The sequence below is a fragment of the Sciurus vulgaris genome (assembly GCF_902686455.1).
Source record: "Sciurus vulgaris genome assembly, chromosome: 4".
NCBI classification, from domain to species: Eukaryota; Metazoa; Chordata; class Mammalia; order Rodentia; family Sciuridae; genus Sciurus; species Sciurus vulgaris.
The window spans coordinates 53792372-53819861 of NC_136464.1; the positions used below are offsets into that span (position 1 = coordinate 53792372).

General features: G+C 44.8%; 2 protein-coding genes across 2 annotated transcripts; both read left to right on the plus strand.

Moving 5' to 3' along the window:
- Positions 1 to 3991: 3991 nt before the first annotated feature.
- On the plus strand, positions 3992 to 14170 carry SYNPO2L (synaptopodin 2 like). Its single transcript, XM_079136921.1, is given in 5 exon segments — positions 3992 to 4200; positions 4202 to 4240; positions 5668 to 5819; positions 6270 to 6784; positions 10853 to 14170. Coding segments are annotated over 5 exon segments (2946 nt in total). The 5' UTR covers positions 3992 to 4134; the 3' UTR covers positions 13027 to 14170.
- Positions 14171 to 16616: 2446 nt separating this feature from the next.
- MYOZ1 (myozenin 1) lies at positions 16617 to 24556 on the plus strand. Its single transcript, XM_079136124.1, has 6 exons — positions 16617 to 16735; positions 18222 to 18312; positions 19320 to 19498; positions 22139 to 22382; positions 22746 to 22911; positions 24049 to 24556. The coding sequence occupies exons 2-6, from the start codon at positions 18240 to 18242 to the stop codon at positions 24278 to 24280; spliced, it is 894 nt and encodes a 297-aa protein (XP_078992250.1). The 5' UTR covers positions 16617 to 16735; positions 18222 to 18239; the 3' UTR covers positions 24281 to 24556.
- The last annotated feature ends 2934 nt before the right edge of the window (positions 24557 to 27490 follow it).

Consider the following 27490-nt stretch of genomic DNA (forward strand, 5'->3'; position numbering starts at 1 on the left):
TCACTAGCTAGTGTAACTTACCTGTTTCTGTTTCTTGCCTCGATAGAATAGAAATAATAACCACCTAAAAGATTGGTGAGAGAAAGAACTTAGGTTTCATAGGATGTCTGGTATTACAAGAGCTCAGGAATGGCCAGTAATTGACCATTTTTGTACAGTGCTTTCCTTTTGGTGCAGACCTGTACCAGAGCCAAAAGATTTCCCCATTCTCTGTTGAAAGAGCTACAGTTTCAATAATCTTTGTCCCATTTGATGAAGAATTGTAGTTAACTTGTATGTTTTAATATACCCTTAATTATTTCAATACTATTTAATAATTTTTTGAGCACTGCTGTGAACCAACCCAAGTTCTAGGTTCTGCAAATATAATAGTAAAAAAGTTCTTGCTCTGAGTCTGGGATGTAGCACAGTGATAGAATGCTTGCCTAGCATGCACTAGAGCCTAGGTTCTATCTCCAACATTGAAAAAAAGTTCTTGCTTTCATTTAAAATTTTTTTCTAATTGTAAGTGGACACAATACCTTTATTTTATTTTTACGTGGTGCTGAGGATCGAACACCAGTGCCTCACACATGGTAGGCAAGCACTCTACACTGAGCTACAACCACAGCCCATCTTGCTTTCATATCTTGACAGTAGATAATTATTTTGAGGCACACATGGGCTCATTCATTGAAAAAAGTTGCACTTCAGTCTGTGCTGGAAATTGTATTAGGCATTGAAATACTTTACTAACCAGGCAGATGGTTCCTGTCCTCAGGATCATGTCAATAATCCTGGGATTAATAGGATCCTTATCACCTGGGAACTTGTTAGAAATGCAAATTTCTGACCCACTCTAGGCATAGTGAGTTAAAATTTGAAGATGGGCCCTAGTAAGCTATAGTTTATGGGCCCTCCAGCTGATTCCCTTGCTCACTGAGGATTGAGAACCACTAGACTAGATGAATCATTTGACAGATTCAAGTAACATTTGTTGAGCACCTGCCCTAGACTGGGACTTTGTTAAGTATTTTTGCTTGATTTATCTCACTTGTCTCATATAACAATAGGAAAGTACATAGGTAACTTCTTTTTTGCTTAAAATTGCACCCCTAGTAAAAGCCTAGATTTATAGTTTCTTGAGGATAGAGGCTAATGTGGCTAATGTGTTAAATTTTATTGTTTTTTTTATTTCATCTTTTTAGATATACATAACAGTAGAATATATTTTGACATATTTATATAAGCATGGAGTATTTCTTATTCTAATTGGGATCATTTTATTGTTTTTTGTATCTTCACTCAGTGGTTCTCAGTAGAATCATCTGTGGATTTTTTTTTTTTTTTTTTTTTTTTTTTTTTTGAGTAGTGGAAATGAACCCAGGGCCTCATATGTTAGGCAAGCACTCTACCATAGAACTACGGTCACAGCACCAACCATCTGTGGTGCTCTTAAAAGTGCCAATACCAGGCCACCATGGTGGCATATGTCTGTAATCCCAATGACTCAGGAGGCAGGAGAATCACAAATTGGAGGCCATCCTCAGCAACTTAGTGAAGCCCTAAGCAACTTAACAAGACACTGTCTGAAAATAAAAAATAAAAAGGGCTGGGGATGTAGTTCAGTGGTAGAGCACACCTTGTTCAAAAAAAATATAGGCAGGCACAGTGACGCAGTGACGCACCTGTAATCCCAGTGGCTCAGGAGACTGAGGCAGGAGGATAGAGAGTTCAAAGCTAGCCTCAGCAAAAGCAAGGCACTAAGCAACTCAGTGAGACCCTGTCTCTAAATAAAATACAAAATAGGGCTGGGGATGTGGCTCAGTGGTTCAGTGCCCCTGAGTTCAACCCCTGGTACCAAAATCAAACAAACAACAACAACAAAAAGCCACTGATATAGCCCAATGGCTAACATGTTGCTAGTCCTTAGTAAGTTTTTTTGAGAAAGGATCTTTGTAAGTTGCCCTGACTGACCTCAGATTCCTAGGCTTAGTGGATCATCCTGCCTTAGCCTCCAGAGTAGCTGAGACTATAGGCTTATACCACTGTGTCCAGCTTAATGAATATTTGAATAGTGAATGAAGGGATATCTAAATCCTGTTTTTATTGATGAGGCCAAATGACTGCATGAGGTCACACAGGTAATATATGATGAAACAAGAACTCAAGTCTAGTTCTTACTCAAAATTCTGTATTTTCTTTTCCTATTTTAATACCCTTTATTTATTCATTTTTATTGGTGCTGAGGATTGAAACCAGTGCCTCATGCATTCCAAGCAAACGCTCTACCACTGATTCACACCCCAGCCCCAAAATTCTGTATTTTCTTCGACTACATCATACACCAAAGCAAACAGCAACACAATAAGGGAGCAGCCAGTCCACAAACTGTAGTCTGATAATCACAGCTACAGCACCATTCCCATGACCACCTAGGTATTATAATGGCAATTTAGTTCAGCAAACATTTATTGAACACTCAGTACATCAGTCATCATTCTGGGGGCTGTTGATGGCACACAGTTGTCAACTCTTAATTCTCACACTCTAGGCGAGAAGACAAGCATATGAACAGAATATACTATGGCTGAAAAATAGAAGTATAAACAAGATATGTATGTTGAACAGAGGAAAGAAGAATTAACTTTATGGGTAGGGAATTGGGAGGGGATCAGAAAAGGCTTTAAGGAAGAGGTAACAACACAACTGACGCAGAGCTGATCAGAATTCCTCTACACAGCACCCATCTCTATCCCTGCAGTGGGATACATATTTCCATTTTGATTAACAGTTAAATTTGAAATGGAGGGAAAACCCGAATTAACTGTTTAGTAGTTTCACTTGCGTTTAGATAACTTTAAAAAGCACATATTTATTTTGAAGGTCACAGAGCTGAGATGTGTCTTTGTCTCTCCCTAGCTTTGTTGTAAATGTCACCTCTGACATGTGGATTATGATGATAATAATTGCTTAGATTACTTTTGAGGGACTTGAAGGCCACTTTTGCTAAAACCACCATCTCTTCACTTGGGCTGTGCAGGTATCCAGTGGGTGACTGATATCAGAAGGCCTAAAACTCTACCCTCAGATTATGCTAGTCACCATTTTTTTGAACATGAATACTAAAAAGAGCTATGGAAATTGATTACATATGTGCAGATCATTGATTACTTCATCTCCAATTACCTTTCCCCATGCCTTAGGCCACCTCATGAATAAACTCTTGCTGTTTTCCAAAACTTGTCATTTCAAGCCAGGCTTGGTGGCACATGTCTGTAATCCCAGTGACTTGGGAGACTAAGACAGGAGAATCTCAAGTTCAAAGCCCGCTTCAGCAAAAGTGAGGCATTAAGCAACTCAGTGAGACCCTGTCTCTAAATAAAATGCAAAATAGGGCTGGGGATGTGGCTCAGTGGTCAAGTGCCCCTGAGTTCAATCCCCGGTACCAAATAAATAAATAAATTAATTAATTAATTAAATTAAATTAAAAGGGCTGGAATGTAGCTCAGTGGTAAAGTGTCTCTGGATTTAATACTTAATACTGAAGAAAAGAAATACTTGCCATTTCAGTGATTAGTATACTATGTGGTGGGCAAAATAGGCCTGGCATGGTAACAAACTCATACAGCAAAGGGACACTCTTTGCTGGGAGTTTGTGGAGACATTTCTTGCCAGCTCTGGAACTGAGCTGCTCCTGCTCCTGCCACTTTGACCTGGGCTTTGGAGGAAAGCAGTTGGGATTAGTTCATGATCATATCAGGGAAGGCACAGTCCCTGAAAAGGTGTACAATAGTTTTAGAGCCCAGAGAGCTAGTACTCTGAGTCCTGAGTTAAAGGCCCATGCAGTAGAAGGGGAGACATGTAGGACAGAAGTTTGTGCTATAATTAGCTCTAGGAGTAGCACAGCTGGGAGAGGAGGAGGAGAGTACAGCCTGCAACTATTTTGAGCACAGCTCCGATTGACGGGACACGTGTGCTGGACTGTACTGATCCCAAGGCCAAGTTGTCTGCCTGTGGTGTGTGGTGTGGGGGGGAGGCCTGGGGCAGCAGGAGCAGGACAGCCGAAGAGGCAGGCCGGACGGGGTATCAGCACCTCAACTTCTCTCCCTGGGATACTCTCCAAACGCCGGGGGCCATAGGCCAAGCTGAGCGATGGGTGCTGAGGAGAAGGTGCTGGTCACACTATCAGGGGGAGCTCCCTGGGGCTTCCGACTTCAGGGGGGGGGCCGAACAGAGGAAACCCTTACAGGTGTCCAAGGTAAGGGAGAGCCCCTGAAATGAAGTTTCAGGGAAAAGGGAACCTAGGGGAACTTGGGAAGAGTCATGTGGTGGCCAGTGGGGAGATGGGTAAGAGGGGGCTGTGAAAAAAAAGGCTGTGGGTAGGTGGGCAGGTGAATAGGGAAGCATGCTCAAGTCTGGAAGAGGGGGTAGTATCTGATTACAAGCTTCTTCTAGGGACCTCCTAGTACAAAAAAATTCCTGGTTTCCAGAGAGTTGAGAAAAAGAAAAGCTCTACTTCAGTTTCCTATAGCACCATAGTCTGGTCATCCAGTGCTTGCTCGCCTCTGTATCCCTCTACTCCAAACTCTAGGAATGTAGGGAAGGTTCTAATTTCTCTCTGACTAAACTGGTATGTGACAAGCTGAGGTTGTCTCGCCCAGCCCAGCCCTGCCCACCCCTGCCCTGCCTTGCCTTGCCCTGCCCTGTCCTGTCCTGCCTTGCCCTGCCCTGCCCATGCCTTCAGTGCTCCTCTTTCCCTAAGTCAGTTCCTTTCTCTCACTAGACAACACTTTTTTCGATGCTGGGAGGGTTATGGCAATATCCAGCCTCTCAAATGAAGTCATTAACTTTTTGGTTTCACCCTTCAGACTTAGTTTTCTGAACTGTAAAGTATGGGTAATAATAGTACCTATTTCATAGAACCATTCTAAGAATTAAGTGTAATAATGCATGTAGCACAGTACCTACCACCTTAGTAAGAACTCAACAAATGGTAGCCACGTGTGCACACGAGACACACACACACACACACACACACACACACACACACACACACACACACAACCTCCCAGAATCCAGCTGGTCTGCCTTGATCTAGAATACTTCATTTCAGTACTGGGGATGAAACACAGGGGTACTCTGTCATTGAGCTACATTCCTAGCACCTTAAATTATTATTATTATTTAATTTTCTTTAATTTGGAGACAGGTTCTCCTAAGTCGCTGAGATTGGCTTCAAACTTGCAATCCTCCTACCTCAACTTCCCAAGTCTCTGGAATTACAGACATGCACCACCACAGCTGGCTTTGACCTGGAATACTGGTCTAAAATCTTAACTTGTAATGACACCTGGGATCTCAAGGCTTAGAAAAGAACTATTGGCCAGCAGAGATATTGCCCATGAAGGAAAATCTTGGAAATATAGCACAATTTCTAGTACCTCTTCCATATGGTTTTCTCCAAACCCCTTTCATTCAGTGGTTACCCCACCTCCTATCATATGATATATTTCTCCCACCAATCTGCATTTTCCCTCTAGATAGTCTTCCTCAGCTATAGTTCCATGTACTCCCCACCCTTTGTACTTTGTGAAATAAAGTCCCCTCACATGGGTCCTTCCTGCTTTCCTTTCATTCTTTTCCCTCTGGAGCTTTTCATCATTTACAATTTCTCCTCCCTCTCAGATCCGAAGACGGAGCCAGGCTGGCAGAGCAGGACTCCGAGAGAGGGACCAGCTCTTGGCAATCAATGGAGTTTCTTGTACCAGCCTCTCTCATGCCAGTGCCATGAGCCTCATCGATGCCTCAGGGAATCAGCTTGTCCTCACTGTGCAGCGGTATGGACTCCTCCCTTCCTTTTCCTCTAGTCCAGGGCTCCCCTTCTCTGTCTGAGCTCTGTGTCTCACTGACCAGGCTTAAGCAACTAACAAGTACCTATTTTTGCTCATACGTTCCTGCTGAGAAATAAACATTTGTATATGTCTCCCCAAAAGTTTGAATGTATCCACAAGTAAAGGATGGGGTGTCACGCAGGTGTTTGAGTGTTTGAGTGATGGATCTACTTCAACCCCTACCAGTATCCTCATCATGTCTTCCTCAAGCCCATTTCTACTCACTGTCCTCCAAGAATGCTTGCTTCCTATTTTGTCTTCAGATCTTCACTCTTACTAGCCTAGCCATTCCAACTTTATATAGTCCCCTTTCTCTCTTACCTCTTCCCCCATTTCTTCCAGATCACTTTAGCTGTCACACAGACACTTTCAAGTTCTGTCATCTTTCCCATTCAGGGTAGCAGATGAAGGGCCTGTGAGATCTCCATCCCCTGGGGAGCTTCAGGTGCTGTCACCCTTATCTCCACTGAGTCCTGAGCCTCCTGGTGCTCCAGTTCCTCGGCCTCTTCAGCCTGGGAGCCTTCGCTCACCCCCTGACAGTGAGGCTTACTACGGAGAGACAGACAGTGATGCTGACGGTTCTGCCACCCAGGAGAAGCCCCGCCGGCCCCGCCGCAGAGGCCCCATGAGGCCCACCCCTCCAGGAGCCCCACCTGATGAGGTCTACCTATCTGACAGCCCTGCAGAGCCAGCACCTGCCAGCACTGGCCCTCCCAGCCAGGGTGACAGCCGTGTGAGCTCCCCATCTTGGGAAGAAGGGACAGCCCTTCAGCCACCCCCAGCTGAGGCACTGCTGTTACCCCATGGTCCACTCCGGCCTGGCCCTCATCTCATCCCTATGGTGGGACCTGTTACCCACCCAGTGGCAGAAGATCTTACTACCACCTACACCCAGAAGGCCAAGCAAGCCAGTGAGTGCCTGAACCCTTTTATTCCTAGCCAGGATCTGATGTCTAAATCTATCTCCATATACACACATTCTACCTACCTTATGCCCCTTAGATGCAGTCTCTGGGACAAGTAGAGAAGAGTGATGAATGAAAGGGGAGAATAATTATTCTAATGGTCCCTATTATTTTTACTGTTAATACCAGTGTAGCCAAAAGGTTCAGGTGCCAGCGACTCAGAAGTCTGAGGCAGGAGGATCACAAGTTCAAGGCAAGACACAGCAATGTAGTGAGACCCTGTCTCAAATAAAAAATAAAGAGGCCAGTCACAGTGGCACATGCCTGTAATCCCAGTGGCTTGGGAGACCGAGGCAGGAGGATAGAGTTCAAAGCCAGCTTCAGCAAAAAGGGAGGTACTAAGTAACTCAGTGAGACCCTGTCTAAATAAAATACAAAATAGGACTAGGGATGTGACTCAATGGTCAAGTGGCCCTGAGTTCAATCCCCAGTACCAACCCCCCAAAATAAAAAAAATAAAAAGGGCTAGGATGTTACTCAGTGGTAAAGTGACCCTAGGTTCAATCCCAAGTGTGTGTGTGTGTGTGTGTGTGTGTGTGTGTGTGTGTGTGTGTATTTTATATATATATAAAATATAGGTAGTTCAATCAACATAATAACAGAATAAGTGGGGAAAATGGAAATGGAAATGAATAGATAAGAGGTTTGGTGGTGGTTACTGTTGTTTTGTTGTTCTGTTAGTTTCCAGGATGGGGTGAAGGCAAAGGACAGACACAAGGCAGGGGAGTATTTGGAAGCTAGGGCAAGGCTATAAGAACTTCTTACAAGTGTTATTTGCAGGCATGGTATCAAAACTACCTTTGACATTTGTAACTTCATTTGAGATTCCTAGGAACTGAGAGGCTATGGGATGGTCATGAGATCCCTAGGAAGTGATAGAGGGAGGGATCTTTAGCTCCTTATCTCCGGAAAGAATGTAGGCCTGGACAGAAAAAGCCAGTTCCACTTATCTCAGGCTCTTTGCTATTTTTGATGTGAGCTGCAGAACCAGATCTAAGAGTGAAGTTTTTCCCTGTCCTATGCCTCCCTTGCTTCTCCCACAGAGACTTTTTGGTCACCTCTGAAATCTCAGGGTTCCCCTCTCATTTTCATCTTTCTTTCCTTTCCTTCACTACTCTGATCCTGTTCCATAGATGTTTGTGTCTCTAAGTTGAGGAAACTAAGGACATAACAATTTAGAGTCTAACATCCCCAAGAGTGTTCAGTATCCCACAAAGAAATTCCAGATGCATACTCAGGATCCCATAGTTATCCCCAGTTCTCATTTTAGTGCCCCCTCCCTTCCCATCATGCCGGCTGAGACTGTAGTGGCTCAGGGATATTTTTAATCAAGTAGACCTCATTGTCCAGTGGGAGGGGTGGAGAGTAGGGGAGCCAGGTGCCCATGTCCATCATACCCGGACTTGTGGGGCAGCCAGTGTGTGTGTGTGTGGGGGGGGCAGGCTCCAAAAATAGCCTAGTGAGCTCATTCAGCTGCCAGCTCTGAGGACAAGACAAAGGGGCTTTAAAAGGCGTGGGGGATGGATCAAGCTGGTCCTGCTCCAGCCAGCACTGCCTTTCTCGGCATGGAGAACTTTGAGCCCATCAGCCAAGAGCCCCTCAGCCAAGCCAGCTTTGACAAATCCCCAGGTCCAGTTCCTGAGTTCCAAGACCCGTTCTATGCAGGTACTGCCCTCCCACATTTTTTGAGAGAGTTCTGGGGTCTAGAATGGAAGGTGATGCCTCAATAGTTAAAGAAGGGTGGATTTGGGGGAAGACTATATTCTCTTATCCCCTCTTCCTCTTTCTTTTTGCTGTCTTCTTCCTTTTCTCAGGAATGTGTCACCACCCCTTTCTCAGAATGGGTTGATGTTATGGCCACATGTCAAAGGGGTTTGTGGTCACATGAGCTAAAAAAAACTCATAGGAACAGTTCATGTGTATGTAAGAGAGAAAGGTGGGAGTACATTATGAATACAGGAAGGCATGCATGTGTGAATCTGTGGGAAAAGATATGTGTGAACAAGCAAGTATCTGAACACATGTCAGTTAGTGTCAAGAAAGCTTTGAGAGTAAAGGTTGCTCATAGTGGATCATAGCAATGTGTTAAGTGCTAAATTTACTTACATTATCACACTTAATCCTCATAGCAACCCTATGAGGTAGCCATTATCATCCTCATTTACAGATGAGGAAACTGAACTTCAATGAGGTGAGTAACTCACCCAAGAACCAAAAACCTAAAATGAACTATGACTCCAGTGCCTATTCTTTCTGAAGTACTATTCTGTGTTGTAGAAGTTGGGGTGAGAGGAATGAAAGCCCTAATTAGAAAGGAGCTTAGTGGCTGGGCATGGTGGCACATGCCTGTAATTCCGGCAATTTGGAAGGCTGAGGCAGGAGGATAGGGATAGCAAGTTGGAGGTTAGCCTCAGCAACTCAGTGAGATCCTCAGCATCTTAGTGAAACCCTGTCTCAAAATAAAATAAAAAGGGCTGGGGATGTAGCTCAGTGGTAGAATGACCCTGGGCTCAATCCCCACTACTAATAAAAAAAAAAAAAAAAAAAAAAAAAAAGAACTTGTAATCTTTTTTTTTTAGTTGTAGATGGACACAATACCTTTATTTTATATATTTATTTTCATGTAGTGCTGAATATTGAACCCAGTAGCTCACATGTGCTAGACAAGTGCTCTACCACTGAACTACAACCCCAGCCTCAAGAACTTGGTGTCCTGAGTGAGTGGAAAGTAGATGGAATTTCAAGAATTTTTCAGGAGGAATTGGGTACCACAGGCCAGGCAGTATCCATGTCTAAGGCCAGATCTTAGCAACAGGACAGCCTCTCCCATTTCCTAGCTCCACCTACCCAGGCCCCACATGGCATGCAAAGCCCTGCCCTGGTTCTCTTTAGCACATAGTCTCTATGTGACTGCCTGGTGGTGGCAGCCTGAACTCTCTACCTAAAAGGCCTGGCAAAGGCATAGGGGGGTGCGGCAGTTCTGACTCCCAAAGAAACCTATCATTCCCATCTCCATCTTGGGGAAAAGGACAATATATTTACTTGATGACTTTGAGGCATCCTACAGATTTGGAGGGTTGCCTTGGAGAACAGCATTCTGGCTTTTCCTGCATCTTGGATCTGACACTGCCCCTGGCTGTGAGTAGAAAGGGGTATGGAGCACAGAAGAGTCGTCTGGTAGTTGAAGGGCTGAGATCAAATCTAAAATTCTGTCTAAGCTCTTAGTAACAGGGTCTCTGCAGGAGGGGGTGGTGTGTGAATGTATTTGAGTGACTTTGTATTTTTGTGTGGGCACATGTGTATTTGCATATGTGTATGTGAGGTGTTTGTAAGCTGGAATATACCTGAGTGAGAGAAGAATACATGGGAGAAAGTATGTTCACAGATAACTTTCAGTAGACAGATATTCTTGTTGAAATGTGTGTAATGGGAGTTATTTCTATGAGTGTTTATGATATGCACTACATGAAGGAGATGGAATTGACTGAAGACCTCATTGCTAAGAAACCTGCATGTCTCGGTCCTGGGGGTAACAGGTGGGAAGAGGGCATAAATCCCCAGCCAACATGGTCTCTATGGTGGTAGAAAATTGTCCCTTCTCATTTTTTCTCTCTCTGGGACCTGCCTTATTTCCCTTTCTGCCATGGAAGGTTAACACCTCCCCACAACCTCAGTCAGGAATGGGAGGCAGGTGAGGAATGTGTGGGGTGGGTAAGGGAATCTCTCTGGAAAGATAGGGACAGAATAGAGAAAGAAGAAGAGCTATGGTCACAGCAGTCAGGACAGCCAACTGGACTGCCTTTCCTTTAACTGTCCTTGGTTTCGCCTTTCACGGTCCACTCTGCCCCCAAGTCAGAGGACTGATAGGCAGGAGGCATTGTGGGGTCTGGCCAGTGAAAACAAGAGGTGGGAGTTATGAGGGAGCTGGCTTGGATGAGAGATGAAAACTTTGGGGAGCAGGAATAGAAGAGGTCGTGAAACCCCATTAATCAATCTACCTCTTGGCTTCCTCAGAACTGCAACGTGCAGAGAGCTTACAAGAGAAGAGCGTGAAGGAGGCCAAGACGAAATGCAGGACGATTGCATCCCTGCTAACTGCAGCTCCCAACCCTCACTCCAAGGGGGTGCTTATGTTTAAGAAACGGCGGCAGAGAGCAAAGAAGTACACCCTAGTGAGCTTTGGGGCTGCAGCTGGGACAGGAGCTGAGGAGGAGGACGGCATCCCCCCAACGAGCGAGTCAGAGCTGGATGAAGAGGCCTTCTCTGATGCCCGCAGCCTCACCAATCAGTCTGACTGGGACAGCCCCTATCTGGACATGGAGCTGGCCAGGGTGGGCTCAGGAGCAGCAGATGGCCAGGGCCCGGGGCTCCGAGGGCAGCTGAGTGAGACCTCTGGCAGAGGGGTCCAGCTCTTTGAACAGCAGCGCCAGCGTGCAGCCTCCAGCACCCAGGAGCTGGATCGTGTGGGTCCGGCAGCCACGCTCAATGGACAGGGTCTGCAGTCACCACCTCGGGCCCAGAGTGCTCCCCCAGAAGCTGCTGTGCTCCCTCCCAGCCCTTTGTTGGCCCCTGTTGTCAGCCCCAGGCCTTTTCTCCCAGATGGTGGAGCCCCCACCCCAGCTCTAAGCATCTTTAACAGGTCAGCTAGGCCCTTTACCCCAGGTTTACAAGGGCAGAGGCCAGGTACCACCTCGGTTATCTTCAGGCCTTCAGGCCCCAAGAGGGCGAATGAAAGTCTGGGAGGTCTCAGCTCCGCCCCAGCTCCCTTCGCATCCTCTCCGCAGGGGCCCACTTCTCCGCCCAGTTTCACCACAGGGGTTTCCAGCCACGTGCCCGCCTCAGGTTCCTCCAGCATCCCACGCTCCTCCGGCCCTGTGACGGCCACCAGCTCGCTGTACATCCCAGCCCCCAGTAGGCCTGTCACACCCGGCGGAGCCCCAGAGTCCGCCGCTCCTCCTAGCGCAGCTGCCATGACCTCCACTGCTTCTATCTTCCTATCGGCGCCTCTGCGACCCTCTGCGCGCCAGGAGGCGCCGGCTCCAGGCTCGGCAGCCCCTGAGCCCCCCAGCGCTCGAGAGCAGCGAATCTCTGTGCCAGCTGCCCGCACCGGCATCCTGCAGGAGGCCCGGCGTCGCGGGACTCGGAAGCAGATGTTCCGGCCGGGAAACCAGGAGACAAAGAACTCGCCCAACCCCGAGCTGCTATCGCTGGTGCAGAACCTGGATGAAAAACCCCGGACCGGCGGTGCTGAATCTGGTCCGGAGGAGGACGCTTTGAGCCTCGGAGCTGAAGCCTGCAACTTCATGCAGCCACCAGGGGGCAGGAGTTACAAGACCCTGCCTCACGTGACACCTAAAATTCCTCCTCCAGTAGCTCCCAAGACCCCACCCCCCATGACTCCTAAGACTCCACCCCCCGTTGCACCTAAGCCGGCTTCTCGAGGGCTCCTTGATGGGCTAGTGAATGGGGCGACCCCTTCGGCTGCAATCCCTGAGCCACCAAGGCTGCAGGGCAGGGGTGGGGAGCTATTTGCCAAGCGGCAGAGTCGGGCCGATAGGTATGTGGTGGAAGCCACACCTGGTCCTGGCCTTGGCCCTGGTCCTCGGCCCAGAAGTCCATCTCCTACCCCCTCTCTGCCCCCTTCATGGAAATACTCACCTAACATCCGTGCCCCACCTCCTATTGCTTACAACCCATTGCTCTCACCCTTTTTCCCCCAAGCTGCCCGAAATCTCCCTAATAAGGCCCAATCTCAGGGGCCTCGAGCAAATCCCAAACAGGGCATTAAGGCTCTGGATTTCATGCGGCATCAACCTTACCAACTTAAAACTGCCATGTTCTGTTTTGATGAGGTTCCTCCAACTCCTGGCCCCACCTCCTTAGGGACCCCCAAAACTGCCCGAGTCCAGGAGATCCGTAGATTTTCCACTCCAGCACCCCAGCCCACTGCAGAGCCTCTGGCCCCCACTGTGCTTGCCCCTCGAGCAGCCACTACACTGGATGAGCCCATCTGGAGGGCAGAACTGGCCTCAACCTCTGTTCCTAGCCCAGTCCTTCCTCCAGAATCTCCTAGGAGCCTTGGGGCCACCCCCAGCTCCTGTAGTTTCCAGGTGGCCAGGCCCAGATTCTCAGCCATCAGAACAGGATTACAGGCTCATGTGTGGAGGCCTGGAGCAGGGCATCAATGAGCAGGGAATAGGTCCTAGGACCAAGGAGAAGTGGAACATCCACTTCTCCTGACCTATCATACCCACTCTCTCAGGCATCAGGAGGCTAAATTCCCTCAGACCAGAAATAGTTTTGGAGTTAAGTGTCCTGTCCCCCAGCTTCATCCTCACTTCCTCACCTCCCTACTGCTTTCCAACCTATTATTTCTGCTTTGGTATCTTTGCCTCTCTTTGTCTCGGTGTACCCTTGCCGGGAACTCTCTTTATCTCTTGGTCTCTATATGCATGTGCCTCCACAGGTCTTTATTTCTTTACATTGGTGCTTTCTCTGTGGGTCTCATTTTAATGTTTGGTGAGAAGCACACAGAATATAAGTAACCACTGGGACCTCGGGAAGGAGATCCCCACCAGCAGGCAGCCAAGGGACTGTACTGACCCCTCTTTGCTCTACCCATCCCCGTTCTTCATTTTGCTTTCCCAAGGTTAGTTGGCATATTCCTAGGTGTGTATGTGTGTGTGCCAGTATGTGCACGTGTGTGTGATCACGATCTGACCTGGCAAGTGATAAGATATGCCACAGATATGCTCTTCTGTCTGAGACAAAAGTAAGAGGGGACATCTAAATAAAGACCTTAAGTGGGTCTTTTCCTTGTGCTGACAGAAGGGTCAGATATCCCTACATGGAATCTAGCAGGGAGAAAGAGCTAAACCGGAGAATAATTCTTAGCATCTGTAGCAGGTGCTGCATCTTGTGAAACTAATGGAGTATGACAAGACTGAAGGACTGGGACAATTTGCATAGACTAAGCTAGACCAGGAATAGAACTAAGAATTCTTCTGTTCCACTGCATTTCACAAAATTAGCAACTAGAGGTCCATGAGGAACAACTCAGTATTCAGGAAGTAAAAAGGGAGAGAGAGAGAGAGAGAGAGAGAGAGAGAGAGAGAGAGAGAGAGAGAGAATTTCTTCTGAGAATGAACAAATTATTGGCTTCATTGTTTCATAAGCCTAAAACTGAAAGAAAGTCTGGGGAGAGTGAGATAGAAACCAGTAGCAGAGCAGAAATGAGTGAAAGTGATTGAGCCATGGAGAGAAGCATGAAGAAGGCGGTGATGGCAGAGAAACCCCACAAGAAGCCAACTGAGAGCAAGAGCAAGAGGGGGACTGGGAAAATTTTTGAGGGAGAAGTATTTGTTAAAGTGAAGGGGGATGATGGTGGGAGGGAAGTATGAGGGTGTGTGCTGAGTGTTGAAAGAAGTCTGTCCTTCAGTTTGTCTTCTGCAGCTTGTCATGACTATCTGGGAAAGGACAGCGAAATACCCAGAACCAAAACCTCTTTTCAGTCCTACTCCATTCCTTAAAAGCCTAGCTTTTGTTCCTTTTCAGCTTCAGGTTCTAATTTCTGATCCTAGAAGAGTATGGATTCACCTCTCACCAAGACTACCACCAGCCACATTTGCTGTTTGATCTGGAAAATGATCACTTCCTTTGCATATTGGGTGTGAGTCACAGTTCTTTGGTTTGTGCACAAGAATAAACTTATGCCCCATACTTTCTGTTTCTGTTATCTCTTCTGATTTTATACTCAAATATTGACCCCACCTTGAATGTCTCTGACCCATTACTCTAATTCAGTTCCAGATTTCCGTCTCCAATCCTGTCCTCCATTTTTCACTCCTTTGCCCTTCATTCCCTAGTCTTTTGCTCCTCTCTGTCAAATCTGTTCTTCTTTGATTTAACCACCTCCACCCTCCTCTTGATTTCTTCTCACTGCAGTCTCCATTGGGTTTCTCCTCCTCTTTCTACTGCTCCATACTTTTCACACAAGGAAATTGAGAGAAGATGGAGCCATTTGCCATCAACATTTCCTAGCTCTTTAGAGGAAACATCCATGTTAAACATTCTCTGGGAATTAAATGAAGGAATGGTAATGCATGAGATGAAAGTGGGAAGGGAGAGGGAAGAAAGAAAGGTGGAGGAGTATGGATTGAGGCTAATAGAGAAGGGAAGGCATTGCAAGAAGGAGAGACTGAGAAGGAAAGGGCCATTGCTCCAATTTTACCAGCAGAGGGCATATTCGTGCCAATAACTAGATGCTTCCAAGCACTGAGCCTAGAGACCATAAGCTAAATAGCCTTTACCCACTCAGTAGTTCTAGACTCAATCATAGGACATTAAACTTTGAGTTTGTTTTTGAGAGGTGATGAAATCACCTTTTGCTATTTGTAGTTTTTCTTCTAAGTTGCTTCCTTGGGTTGGGAGGGAAAATGGAAGGAGGACCAAAGATGAAGGATCTGGAAGCACAGCTGGTCTGGGGCAGAAACCAATCATGGCGGGACTGGAAAGTATAGGATGGAAGAAGAGTATGATCAGGAAGAGTGGAGAGCTCACAGAGAGACAGGAGTATATTCTGGAAGCTTCAAAAACCATTTCCTGCCTGGTGCAGTGGTCCATGCCTGTAATCCCAGTGGCTTGAGAGACTGAGGCAGGAAGATCTCGAGTTCAAAAGCCAGCCTCAGCAACAGTGAGGTGCTGAGCAACTCAGTGAGACCCTGTGTCTAATAAAACACAAAATATGGCTGGGGATATGGCTCAGTGGTTGAGTGCCCCTGGGTTCAATCCCTGGTACAAAAAAAAAAAAAAAAAAAAAAAATTCCTGAGGTAGCTGCAATAGTGTGGTGGTGGCTGTAGGAGTGTAGCATCTCGTTATAGAACCTGAACAGAAGGTAGAAGAGGATCCAAGATGTTTCTGCAGCTACTTAGGAAGGGGCTGTGCAAATGATAGCTTTCTGCAAAGGGGGCTTTCAAGCTTGTGTCCCTGCCGAAAGTCTCCTTTAGAATAGTACAAATGGGATGGTCCAGATCTTATGTAGTGTGTGCTCCCCTGAAAGAAATCCAAGGTAGGACACTTGGATAGCAAGGCCTGGGCAGGTCAGAAGCCTCCATGACCTTCTGAGCACCCCAGCAGCAAATAGGTACCAAAACACAGATCAAGGTGTACACCTGCTCTTAGAACTGCCAGAGTTTAAGAGGAGAGAAAAGGGAGTGAAGCAGACAAAATAATTGGTCAAGTCTTCCCCACACATCCCTTATTGAACTGAGTTTGGTTAATTTGGTCTGTTATCTTGCTTAGATTTGGCTAACCCTCTCAGAGGAAAAAACAACCCACCTGGTACTTTAAAAAAGAAGTTCAATTATGAAGCTTCATCCTGCCCTCAAATATAATGTCTTAATCTGTCCTACCTCCAAATATACCCACAGGTCCTTCCAACTTTGCCTGGAGTGACTCTGAGTGACCCACAGGGCACTTTTTCCAGGTTCTCTTTCTTCTACTCTGAATTTCTATCCATCACTTAACTGCCCTTTTCCTCTCTGTGTCTTCAATTTCTCCCTGAATGCTTCTTTGGATTTCAGACTCTAGGTGCAAAGGGAAGGGGAACCCCTAGGGAGATTGATCCCTAGCTCAGTCAATTCAGTGGGAGAATCCCAAAGGCCTTTCTACCCTTCCTGAGCCTCTGGGCAAGGAGGGCGGGATCTTGGTTCCAGGGTCTCAGTACCCCCTGTGCCATTTGAGCTGCTTGCACTCATCATCTCTATTAATAACCATCCTCCCTCCCCCACTGCCAGTGCTGCCCCTACGCCTGCCCAGCTCGGGTTCTCCAGTCACAGCAGCTCAGTCCTCCAAAGCTGCTGAACCCCAGGGAGAGGTGACCACCAACTAAGCAGCAGGTAAGTGTGCAGCTCTATGACTTAAGGTGCTGGAACTCACTGGGATAACTGTCTGCAATTGTGATTCTTGACCCCTGGGTAATAGCCCCCTCCCCACATTGTGCTCAGCTCCCAGCTATCCAGTTCAGGGGAACCAGAGAGTTGGAAAGAGAAGAGCCCAGAAAATTGGGGGGAGGCACCTGATGAATGGATAGGGAATCGGAGGCCTCAATAAGTTAGTAGAGTTATAGATGTGTTTGTGAGACAAGACTCAGCAGAAGACAGCATGTCTGCATGCCAACTGCTGTTAAGGAGGGGCTGGAGTCTCTATCTTTTCCCAGCTTGTCCTCAACCATGGTCAGATCCTATTACTATGTTCCTGTCCTCCCTCAATTCTCTACTGATGTGGTATTGCTGAACTGACTTGTGACAGGGTTCAAATGCTCCTTGGTTCCCCAACCCATTAGAGTTCTGGGGTCTGGGGCATGAGTGACTGTAGCAGCAGGGAGCACAGCCATGACCTCCCAGGCCACATTCCAGCTGGCCCAATGGAGGAGCAACAGCCTCTCCTTCCTATGGAGAATGTTTTTGGCTGAATGTCCTGAACCCTGGCAGAACATTTCTCTACCCCCTTGGGACTTGGAGGAAGACTAAGGAGAGATCAGAGCCTGAAATAAGCCCCAGTCTGATATCCCAATACATATAAAAACTTCAAATCATGCCAAACCCATGAAACCTGGGTATACTGTCCTACGTGAGTCCTTGTTTTCTTTTAAACATCCCTTACCCCAAGCTATGTTCCTTGTAAAATATTTCTATGTAAAATAGCCCACAAGAGGTTGGTAGAAGGTAAGGATGGGGTATAGCTCTGTTTCCCATGAAAACAGTATCCCTAATACAGTGGATTTTCAACTTTTGGGGGAATACATGCTCCTTTGAAACTCTGAGGAAATTTTCTCCTTCACCCATTCTCAAGTTAAGAAATATTGCTCTAGGGGCTGGGGTTGTGGCTCAGTGGAAGAGCACTTGCCTAGCACTTGTGAGGCACTGGGTTCGATTCTCTGCACCCCATATAAATAAATGAATAAAATAAAGATCTAGGGGCTGGGGTTGTGACTCAGTGGTAGAGCACCCACCTAGCGTGTATGAGGCTCTGGATTTGATCCTCAGCACCACATAAAAATAAAATAAAGGTGTTGTGTTCACCTACAACTAAAAAAAAATTTTATATATATATATATATATATATATATAAAGGTCTATCAGCTTCTAAAAAATATATTTTTAAAAAAGAAGTATTGTGGGACTGGGTTGTGGCTCAGTGGTAGAGCACTTGCCTAGCATGTGTGAGGCACTGGGTTTGATTCTTAGCACCACATATAAATAAATGAATAAAATAAAGGTCCATCAACATCTTAAAAAATGTTTAAAAAAGAAGTATTACTCTACTATAAACACTCTTCTCAGTTCCTGTCCATCCTCTAAACCCCATTCCTACCCTATCCAGGTCAAATCCACCTCCAAAATGCCACTCTCAGGAACCCCCGCCCCCAATAAGAAGAGGAAATCCAGCAAACTGATCATGGAACTCACTGGAGGTAGGGCATGTTTGCAGCTGCCTAATGTGGAAAGTCTTATTAAGAGCATCCCTAACCCACCAATCCGAGAAATAACACAGAGTTATAAATGCTTTGGGGTGAACAAATGAGAGGAGTTCCAGGGTGGGGGTATGGGAATGAGAGGAGAAGACACACAGGTGGGATTCAATATTGACTACTCATCCTTCCCCCCTTTGCACCTTGTAATGTGGGACAACATTCTGCTATATTAGCCAGCTCGGCTCCAGGACCATAAGACCCATGGTCAGTGAAGTGTGTTTGAGGAAGAAACTGTGATGGAGATTAGCACAGATTAAGATTCCAGTATATGGTTAATTTCCTTATTTCTTTCCCCAGAGTTAGGGAACTAGTGTGACATATAAAATGAAAAACTGCACAAGTATGTTTCCTAAGGATAGACATAGGTGCATGGATGTGAAAAGCTTCTCTTCCTCTTCCTCCTTCTTCTCTTTCCCTTTCTCTTCCCTTCTTCCTCTTCCTCCTCTTCTTTTCCTCCCCCCACTTCTTTTATTTTTAAGAACTCTTCTGATAACTAGAGGCTCTTTGGAGTCAGAGTCCACCAAGGAGAAGAAAAGGGAAAGGAGTTGAGACAAAAGTTATGCATTTAGAGATGGCCAACACCACACAGGATTAGCCTATTGACTTGCCCTCATGCCACAATTTCTCCAGGGGCTCCATCCATGATGTTCTTTTACACCTTTTGTCCTCCAAGCCTGTGCGCCTTTAACCCTGTTTACCTCTAACTCTGTTTACCTCTTTACTCTAGTATTCCTACTGTCTCCCAGCACCTGAGTACACCAACTTCAAACCCAGGAAATAAAAATCTCTCATACACTAGGCAGTCCTTGATCAGATATCACAGACAACATATGCGCCTCTAAAGGGTTTTTACTAGGACACTTAGTTGTGGACAGGGTCAGCATTCTGAGCCCAGGAAACTCTACTTTCCTCTTTTCCTTGCCTCTTTCTCCCTACCTCCCTGAAAGGTGGACAGGAGAGCTCAGGCCTGAATCTGGGCAAGAAGATCAGCGTCCCAAGGGATGTAATGTTGGAGGAGCTGTCGCTGCTCACCAATCGAGGCTCTAAGATGTTTAAACTGCGACAGATGCGAGTGGAAAAATTTATATATGAGAACCATCCTGATGTTTTCTCTGATAGCTCAATGGTGAGTTTGGAATGTAAACACTTTCTGAAAACTTAGTGTCTTTTCTGATAGTTTGCTCGTAGTAGGCACCTGAACTTCAAAAGTGCTGTCAACCACCTCTTCCTGAAAATGTATAAGCTCATTAATCCCCAGATATGGGTTGGGATGTAGCTCAGTTGGTGGAGTGCTTACCTTGCAAACACTGAGACCCTGGGTTCAATCCCCAGCACCGCAAAAAACAAAAAACAAAAAACCAAAAAACAAAAACAAAAACAAAAAAAAAAACCAACCAAACCAAAAAAACAAAACAAAACAAAACAAAACAAAAAAACAGATATATTAAGTCCCCAGTAACTCTGAGGTGAGTTATAGCCCATCTCTGAAACTCAGTCTCCATCTTAGAGTCAGTAAAGGGGTAGGGAATATTACACCCTCAGGTTAAAAATTCCTTCCCAGTATTGGTAAGTATTAAAATAGGGTTGTAACAGAATGCCCAGTCAGTTCTGTATTCTGAAGTTAAGATACACAATGCATGTTTTTTTAGTAAAGTGTGTCTGTTGCAATATTTGGGACAAAAGAATAAATAAAAATTTAAAAATACAGGATACTGGGACTGAGGATATCACTCAGTGATGGAGTGTGTGCTTAGATGTAAGCCTTGGGTTCATCCCCAGCACCAAACAAACAAAAAAATCCCAAAGAAACAAACAAACAAAATCAAAACTCAAACAAAAAAACCCAAATGGTATACCCAGTTAAATTTGACCTTTGAGTTTATATAATGAATATATCTTTTCCTATAAATATATCCCCTGCAACATTTGGGACATAAAAGCAAAATAAAAATGTAGACTTTCAGAGACATATGAATAATTTCTTAGTATAAGTATGTTCCATGCAATATTTAGGACATATTTATACTAAAAAACTATTTGTTATGCATCTGTACTTCAAATTTAAGGGTTTCCTATAATCCTACTTGCTAAATATGGCAACCTTAGAAATAGTTAAATGAGTTTTTTTGGGGGGTGGGGATACTGGGGACTGAACTCAGGGGCACTCAACCACTGAGCCATATTCCCAGCCCTATTTTGTATTTTATTTAGAGACAGGCTTTTGATGAGTTGCTTAGTGCCTTGCTTTTGCTGAGGCTGGCTTTGAACTTGCGTTCCTCCTGCCTCAGCCTCCTGAGCCGCTGGGATTACAAGCATGGACAACTGTACCTGGCCTAAATGAGTTTTTATAGCCATCTCCTTCTTCAATCATATTTTATTTAAAGAGTTAGGGTTAAACTTTTCCCTAAGGACCATAAGCTAAGGCAACTGAAATCATCTTTCTTCAATATCCTACATTTTTGGCAGAGTGTGGTAGTGCACACCTACAATCCCAAGGACTCAGGAGGCTGAGGCAAGAGGATGGCAAGTTCAAGGTCAACCTCAGCAATTTAGCAAGGCCATAAGCAACTTAGCAAGATCCTGTCACAAAACAAAAAATTAATATCTCAGTGGTAAAGTCTCCTTGGGTTCAATCCATAGTATTAAAAAAAAAAAAATCCTACATTTTCTAGTTGGGCTCCTTCTCCAAATAAAGAGAAGTAGGGACTAGAGAGGGGCCAGGCCCAGGATATTCTGACTGAGAAGAAGGGGACATTCTCCATTTTCTTTCTTCCTCCTCCACTTTCTCTAGGCGGCTGAGAGAGAATGGAAATAGATGCCTATGTGGATTGGGTGAGGGCAAGAGTGTCGGCCATTGGCTCTCATGTAGGAACAGAGTAAAAGTGCTGAGCCTGTCATATCTAACTTTAGGAGGCCAAAACCCCTCCTCTCTGCTGGGTCTAGTTACACTGGGTGGAGCATAGGGGTATACATGGTAAGATGGCCAGGAGAGATTCTTCAAGGAGTTGGTGGGGTTATTTTTAGGTTTTGGGACTGAATCCAGAGTTGCTCTTTTGGCCACCCTACCCCCCTCACTTGGTACAGTGTTACTGTCAGAAAGTTCTGCTCCAGCTGAGTGTGTTGGTACACATCTATAATCCTAGCGACTGGGGAGGTTGAGGCAGGAGGATTGCAAGTTCCAGGCCAGCTCAACAATTTATTGAGTCCCTAAGCAACTTAGTGAGACCCTGTTGCAAAATAAAATATTAAAAAAAAAAAGGTTGGGGATGTAACTCAGTGATAAAGACCCCTGGGTTAATTAAAAAAAAAAAAAAAAAAAAGTTCTGCTCTCATAGGTACAAAGTAGAGAAAGGAATATAAAGATGAGGAGTGAGGGGGCAGGGATTTCTCTAGTTCTTTAAATTAAGACTGGATTCCCCTTTGCAGCCCTGTTCACTCAAATATTATTTGAGCAGAAGTCTTGGTCTTCTCTGGTAAGATGGGAAAGGGGAATAAAGAATGAGCTGCCCCCACCCCCCAGACGTAATTAGGGAAACTGGGCCAACTGGGGGATCCTACCTCTTAAGGAAAGTTTAATTCCTCTCAGTCAGGCTATCCACTATCCATTTATGGTGAGAGGTGGGCGGGATCTGGAATCTCAAAGGAGTCAGAGTCTTCAGTTTGGCTATTATATCGATCACCTCCTCCTTTGCTATATACACCTTTGTCTTTGTATATTTTCCATCCCCATTGCTAACCTTCCCCTTACTTTATCCTTTCTTTTCAGGATCACTTCCAGAAGTTCCTTCCCACAGTGGGGGGACAGCTGGGTACAGCTGGCCAGGGATTCTCCTACAGCAAGGGCAGTGGTGGAGGCCAGGCAACAGGCAGTGGCTCTGCTGGACAATATGGGTCTGACCATCACCATCATCAGGGCTCTGGGTCTGGAGCTGGGGGTGCAAGTGGTCCTGGGGGCCAGGCTGGCAGAGGAGGAGCTGCTGGCACAGCAGGGGTTGGTGAGACAGGATCAGGCAAGTACTCACATCCAAAAATAGCGTTCTTTAGAGCAGAGATGTCTGCAGGAATGAGGTCCATCCTGGGAATGGGTGTAGGGAGAGGTAAACTGAAATATCATGGACCCAGGAGACATCCAGAAAAGAGACAAATCTATTCTACCCAGAAGCCTTGTCTTTGAGTCATCTTTCTGGTTTTTCTGATTCAGTCACAGATCTGACCCCAGGCTGTCACTATACTACAAAACTTATACAATTGCCAGGATATTATACTTTTGATACCCGGCCTCAGCAATTTCCCTAGTGTAAGGGCATGGGATTAACTTTCATTGGCTATTAACTAACAGTTATTATTTGACTTCTCTCTCCCATGGCTACCAGGAGACCAAGCAGGTGGAGAAGGAAAACATATCACTGTGTTTAAGACCTATATTTCCCCATGGGAGCGAGCCATGGGGGTTGACCCCCAGCAAAAAGTGGAACTTGGCATTGACCTGTTGGCCTATGGGGCCAAAGCTGAACTCCCCAAATACAAGTCCTTCAACAGGTGAGATGGTAGGGAAGGAACCAGTTGCATACTAGTGGTGGCACTGTACCCCTTAGTTGGGATGTTACTATATTTCAAATGTTTCAGAAGCAGGCTATAGAAGGATGACAGGAATAAGGGGGTCTTAATGGAAAGTCCTTGTTCTTTTAACTCTAGCTTGGATTCAAGCTTCATCATGAGTGTGATGAAGGAAAAATTTGCTGGAAGTCAGAATTTTGGTTCATAGGCTACTTAGCTGTTTGGGCATGGGAAAGTCATCCTACTTCTGAGCCTTGTTTTTTTTTTTTTTTTTTTTTTTTTTTTTTTTTTTTTGGTACTAGGGACTGAACACAGGGGGTACTTAACCACTGAGCCACATCCCCAGCCCTTGTCATGTTTTATTTTGAGACAGGGTCTCACTAAGTTGCTTAGGGTCTCACTAAATTCTGAGGCTGCCTTTGAACTAATGATCCTCCTGTCTCAACCTTTTAAGTCACTGGAATTACAGGTGTGTGCCACTGTATCCAGCTCCTTGATGTTTTTAATGTATAATGGAAATTATATATAATATGTGGTTGGAGGCCTCTTGAGGTCCCCTTCTATTATTCCATTATTCTCCCAGCAGTATGATTCTATTTTCTCATATCCTGCTGTGGTAAGGTTCTAAGTATCTTTCTTTATTTTTAAGTTGAGCTTCTCTATACTGTGCCTAGAAGATCTACATGAAAGTAGATTAGGAAAGGCCTGGAGAAGTGATTTTGCATTTGGTTGTTAATTCGTCTAAGTCAGGCCATCCCCTGTTCTCCTGGTTTGGCGGTGGGTGGGGTAAGGGTATAGTTGAGTGAGGTCTCTACGTTGTAATTTAAGGTGATCTCAGATCCTTGGGTCTGTAGTGTTGTGATACTTTCTCTGAAATGCTAGTCTGGGTCATGATTGTCTATGAGATTATCTAGTCTCATACCCACTGGACTCCTTTTCTCATTATGAACTTTGGAAAAACAAGGAAACCAAGAAGGGGAAATAGGGTACTAAGGGAAAAGAAGGATAAGGAGTAAAGAAGCAATTTCAGAAAAACAAAATTTACAAACTTCCCCTTCCTCCAAATTGGGTGGTATCCCAATTGACAAGATTCCTTTCTTGTGTTCTGATTCTTAACAGGACGGCAATGCCCTACGGTGGTTATGAGAAGGCCTCCAAACGTATGACCTTCCAGATGCCCAAGTTCGACCTGGGGCCCCTGCTTAGTGAACCCCTGGTCCTTTACAACCAGAACCTCTCCAACAGGCCTTCTTTCAACCGAACCCCTATTCCCTGGCTGAGCTCTGGGGAGCCTGCTGACTACAATGTGGATATTGGCATCCCCTTGGATGGAGAAACAGAGGAGCTGTGAAGTGTTTTCTAATTTGCATCAAGTTTCCCCTCTGTGGTTCCAATTTGGAGAAGGTATACTGGCCAGGATACCCCCACTGTTAATACGGTATCCTTGTGGGAATGGAGGGGAAAAGGTGGGCGAGATCTGCCTTTCCATTCTTTACTCCAAGTCCCCACTCCAAATAACCTTCCTCACCAACTCAGAGCTCCCCTTTCACTTCCTCCATATGAAACCTGTTCTTTTATGAAATTTGCTCTGCTACCAGAAACAGTCAATAAACTTCAAGGAAACAAATTGATTCTTTTTTTTTTTTTCACTTAATTTTTTTTCATATAATTAATTAATTTATATGAGGTGCTGAGGATCGAACCCAGTGCCTCACACATGCTAGGCAAGCGCTCCTCCACTGAGCTACAACCCCAGCTCTTTTTTTTTTTTTTTAATATTTTTTTAGTTGTCAATGGACCTTTATTTTATTTATTTATTTATGTGTGGTGCTGAGAATTGAACCCAGTGCCTCACACTTGCCAGGTAAATGCTCTACCACTGAGCCACGACCCCAGCCCCACAAATTTATTCTTCCTCTGATATTTGAGGGTAGATGAAAGTTGAGGCTGACAATGCACAAAGATTAATTAAAGCCAAATACCAAACATTCATTATTCAGACTTAGACTGGACCTGAGTTTGGGCTGCTTATATACCCACACCCACATCCACACCTGCAAAACCACATTCATAGGTCTATACAAAGACATACTTACTCAATAGTTCATGAGACAAGTAATCATGAACAAACGCATGTGCTGGCCCATATGTGGGCAAAGCACGGTGATTAGGAAATAGATGTTAGTAACACCGGTGTTAGCTTTCAATGTAGCCAATTAGAAGCTGCAAAACAAGCAAATCAGGAAAGAAAAATGGGATGCTAAGGAAGATGTAAGAGTTACTTTATCACAGAACTAGAGCCTGCGGTTTAGGAATATATATGTCACAGATTCCCAAAGGGATGAAACAGAATAGAGCACCATGTGGAATATAGAGGGGAGTAAAATAAACCAGATGCAGTTATAAGTACCTTGTACTAACTGATTGCAGTGCTGAAGCTCCAGCTGCAAGCTGCAGTTATTGAATGCCTGACTTGGTGTCAACATAGTAAGAAAAGATCTAAGGGTCACAAGGGCACCACAGTAGTGCCCAGAAAGCACTATGATTGGAAAGAAACCCTGAGAGCTCAACAGGAATGAGTAACAATGCTCTTTCTACTGATTTCATACCTGGGGTCTCTCTAGAACCCCAGATTAGTCTTATGTTTCACGAAATAAGAATGATGGAGTGATGCAGACCAGGAAGGATAATAAGATGACAATAAGATCTGGGAATTTTTTTTTGTTGTTGTTGTTTGTTTGTTTTTGTTTTGGTACTGGAAATTAACCCAGGGCTTCACAAATCTGGCAAGTGCTCTACCACAGAGCTACATCTTCAGCCCTGGGAAAATAACTTCTAAGGAGAGCTGGCTGAATTCAGCTAATTTCATGAGCTGTTATTAAATTGTCAGAATTCACAGGAGATGGATTAAATTTTAGTGAGCTTTGGTCACATGACATTTACTCTTGTCACCTTCATTTACAACCTAAAGAATGAATTTTGGGGGATTCATACCTCTAAACTCATATACAAAACTCTCTGTTGATTTTCCTAAAGAGAGGGTTTTCATACTTTGGATTTGTCCCCAAACAGATTCTGAAATGAAGATACGGATACAAATAGTTCATTTGGACTGTGTCCCAGAAAAACAAGCCATACAAGAGTGAGGAGGAAAGCCAATAAAGGGTGCTTTGGGCAAGGGGGCTGAATCCTACAGGAAATCTCAGTGAACAATGCTATTCAGAATGGTCCATGGATTCTCAGGATCAATATCTCCTAGGAGCTTTATTAGAAATGCAAATTCTTGGGCACAGGAATCTGTGTCTTATTCTCTCCAGGTAATACTTATGTGCTAGAAAATCATGACAAACACTACCTAAGAATTGCCTCACTAAGAGTGTGAGAAGCGAGAATATTTAGCTACCAAATCCCATTTCTCATTGGTTGTCAATGTTAATTACACTGGTATTTCCAGATAAAGACATATGTAGTGTACCTTTAGGGTCCAACATTTTTAAATGGAAATTTTCAGAAATAATCAACAAGTTTTAAATTGCATTGTTCTGTTCAGTGTGGTGGTGCATGCCTGTAATCTCAGCAATTTGGGAAACTGAGGCAGGAGGATCAAAAGTTCAGGGGCAGGGCTGCAGCTGTTGCTCAGTGGTAGAGAGCTTGCCTGGCATGTGTGAGGCACTGGATTTGATCCTTAGCACCACATAAAAATAAATAAGTAAAAGAAAAGTGTTGTGTCCATCTACAACTAAAATTTAAAAAAAAAAAAATGTTCAGGGCCAGCTTTAACAACTTAGTGAGACACTGTCTCTAAATAAAAAGGGCTTGGGATGTAGCTCAGTGGTAAAGTGCTCCTAGGTTCAATCTCAAGTACCACAAACAAAACCAAAAACCTCAGGAGAGGTACTCCCTTTATTATTTATTTATTTATTTATTTATTTATTTATTTATTTATTTTAGTACCTGGGATTGAACCCAGGAACACTTGAACAATGAGCCACATCCCCAGCCCTTTTTTTCTATTTTATTTAGAAACACTGTCTCGGTGAGTTGTTTAGGGCTAAATTGCTCAGGCTGGCTTTGAAATCATGATCTTCCTGCCTCAGCCTCCTAAGCCTCTGGGATTATAGGCATGTGTCACCATGCCCAGTGAATTTTTAAAAAAGATTACAACATGATTTTTTTGCAGTGCTGGGGATCAAACCCAGAACTCTATACATGCTAGACAAGCACTGTTACACAGAGCGACACCAGCAAATTAGCCCTTTTAGATAGATTTGAGCTCATGGTCTCCAGTTGGTCCTATTACTTTCTATTATTGTTTTACACAAGACCATGTTTTATTATTACTTGCCCAGCCTCTGCAATCATTTGAATTAACAACCTCAAGGGTGGCTTTCATAAACCACATACCCATGATACCACCCCTGTCAGTAAGGTGGATTACTCATTCATTATTCTAGAGATTAGGTCTGTGGCTTTTTAATACTATAGTCATTAGCTGCATGGGACTATTGAGCTCTTGGAATGTTCTCAGTCCAAATTTAGATGTGCTGTTTCTACTAAAAAA

Coding starts and splice junctions, on each gene's coding strand:
- MYOZ1 (XM_079136124.1), top strand. CDS start 18,240: ATGCCACTCTCAGGAACCCCCGCCCCCAATAAGAAGAGGAAATCCAGC. Junction 18,313..19,319: donor GATCATGGAACTCACTGGAG/GTAGGGCATGTT, acceptor CCTCCCTGAAAG/GTGGACAGGAGAGCTCAGGC. Junction 19,499..22,138: donor TTTTCTCTGATAGCTCAATG/GTGAGTTTGGAA, acceptor CTTTCTTTTCAG/GATCACTTCCAGAAGTTCCT.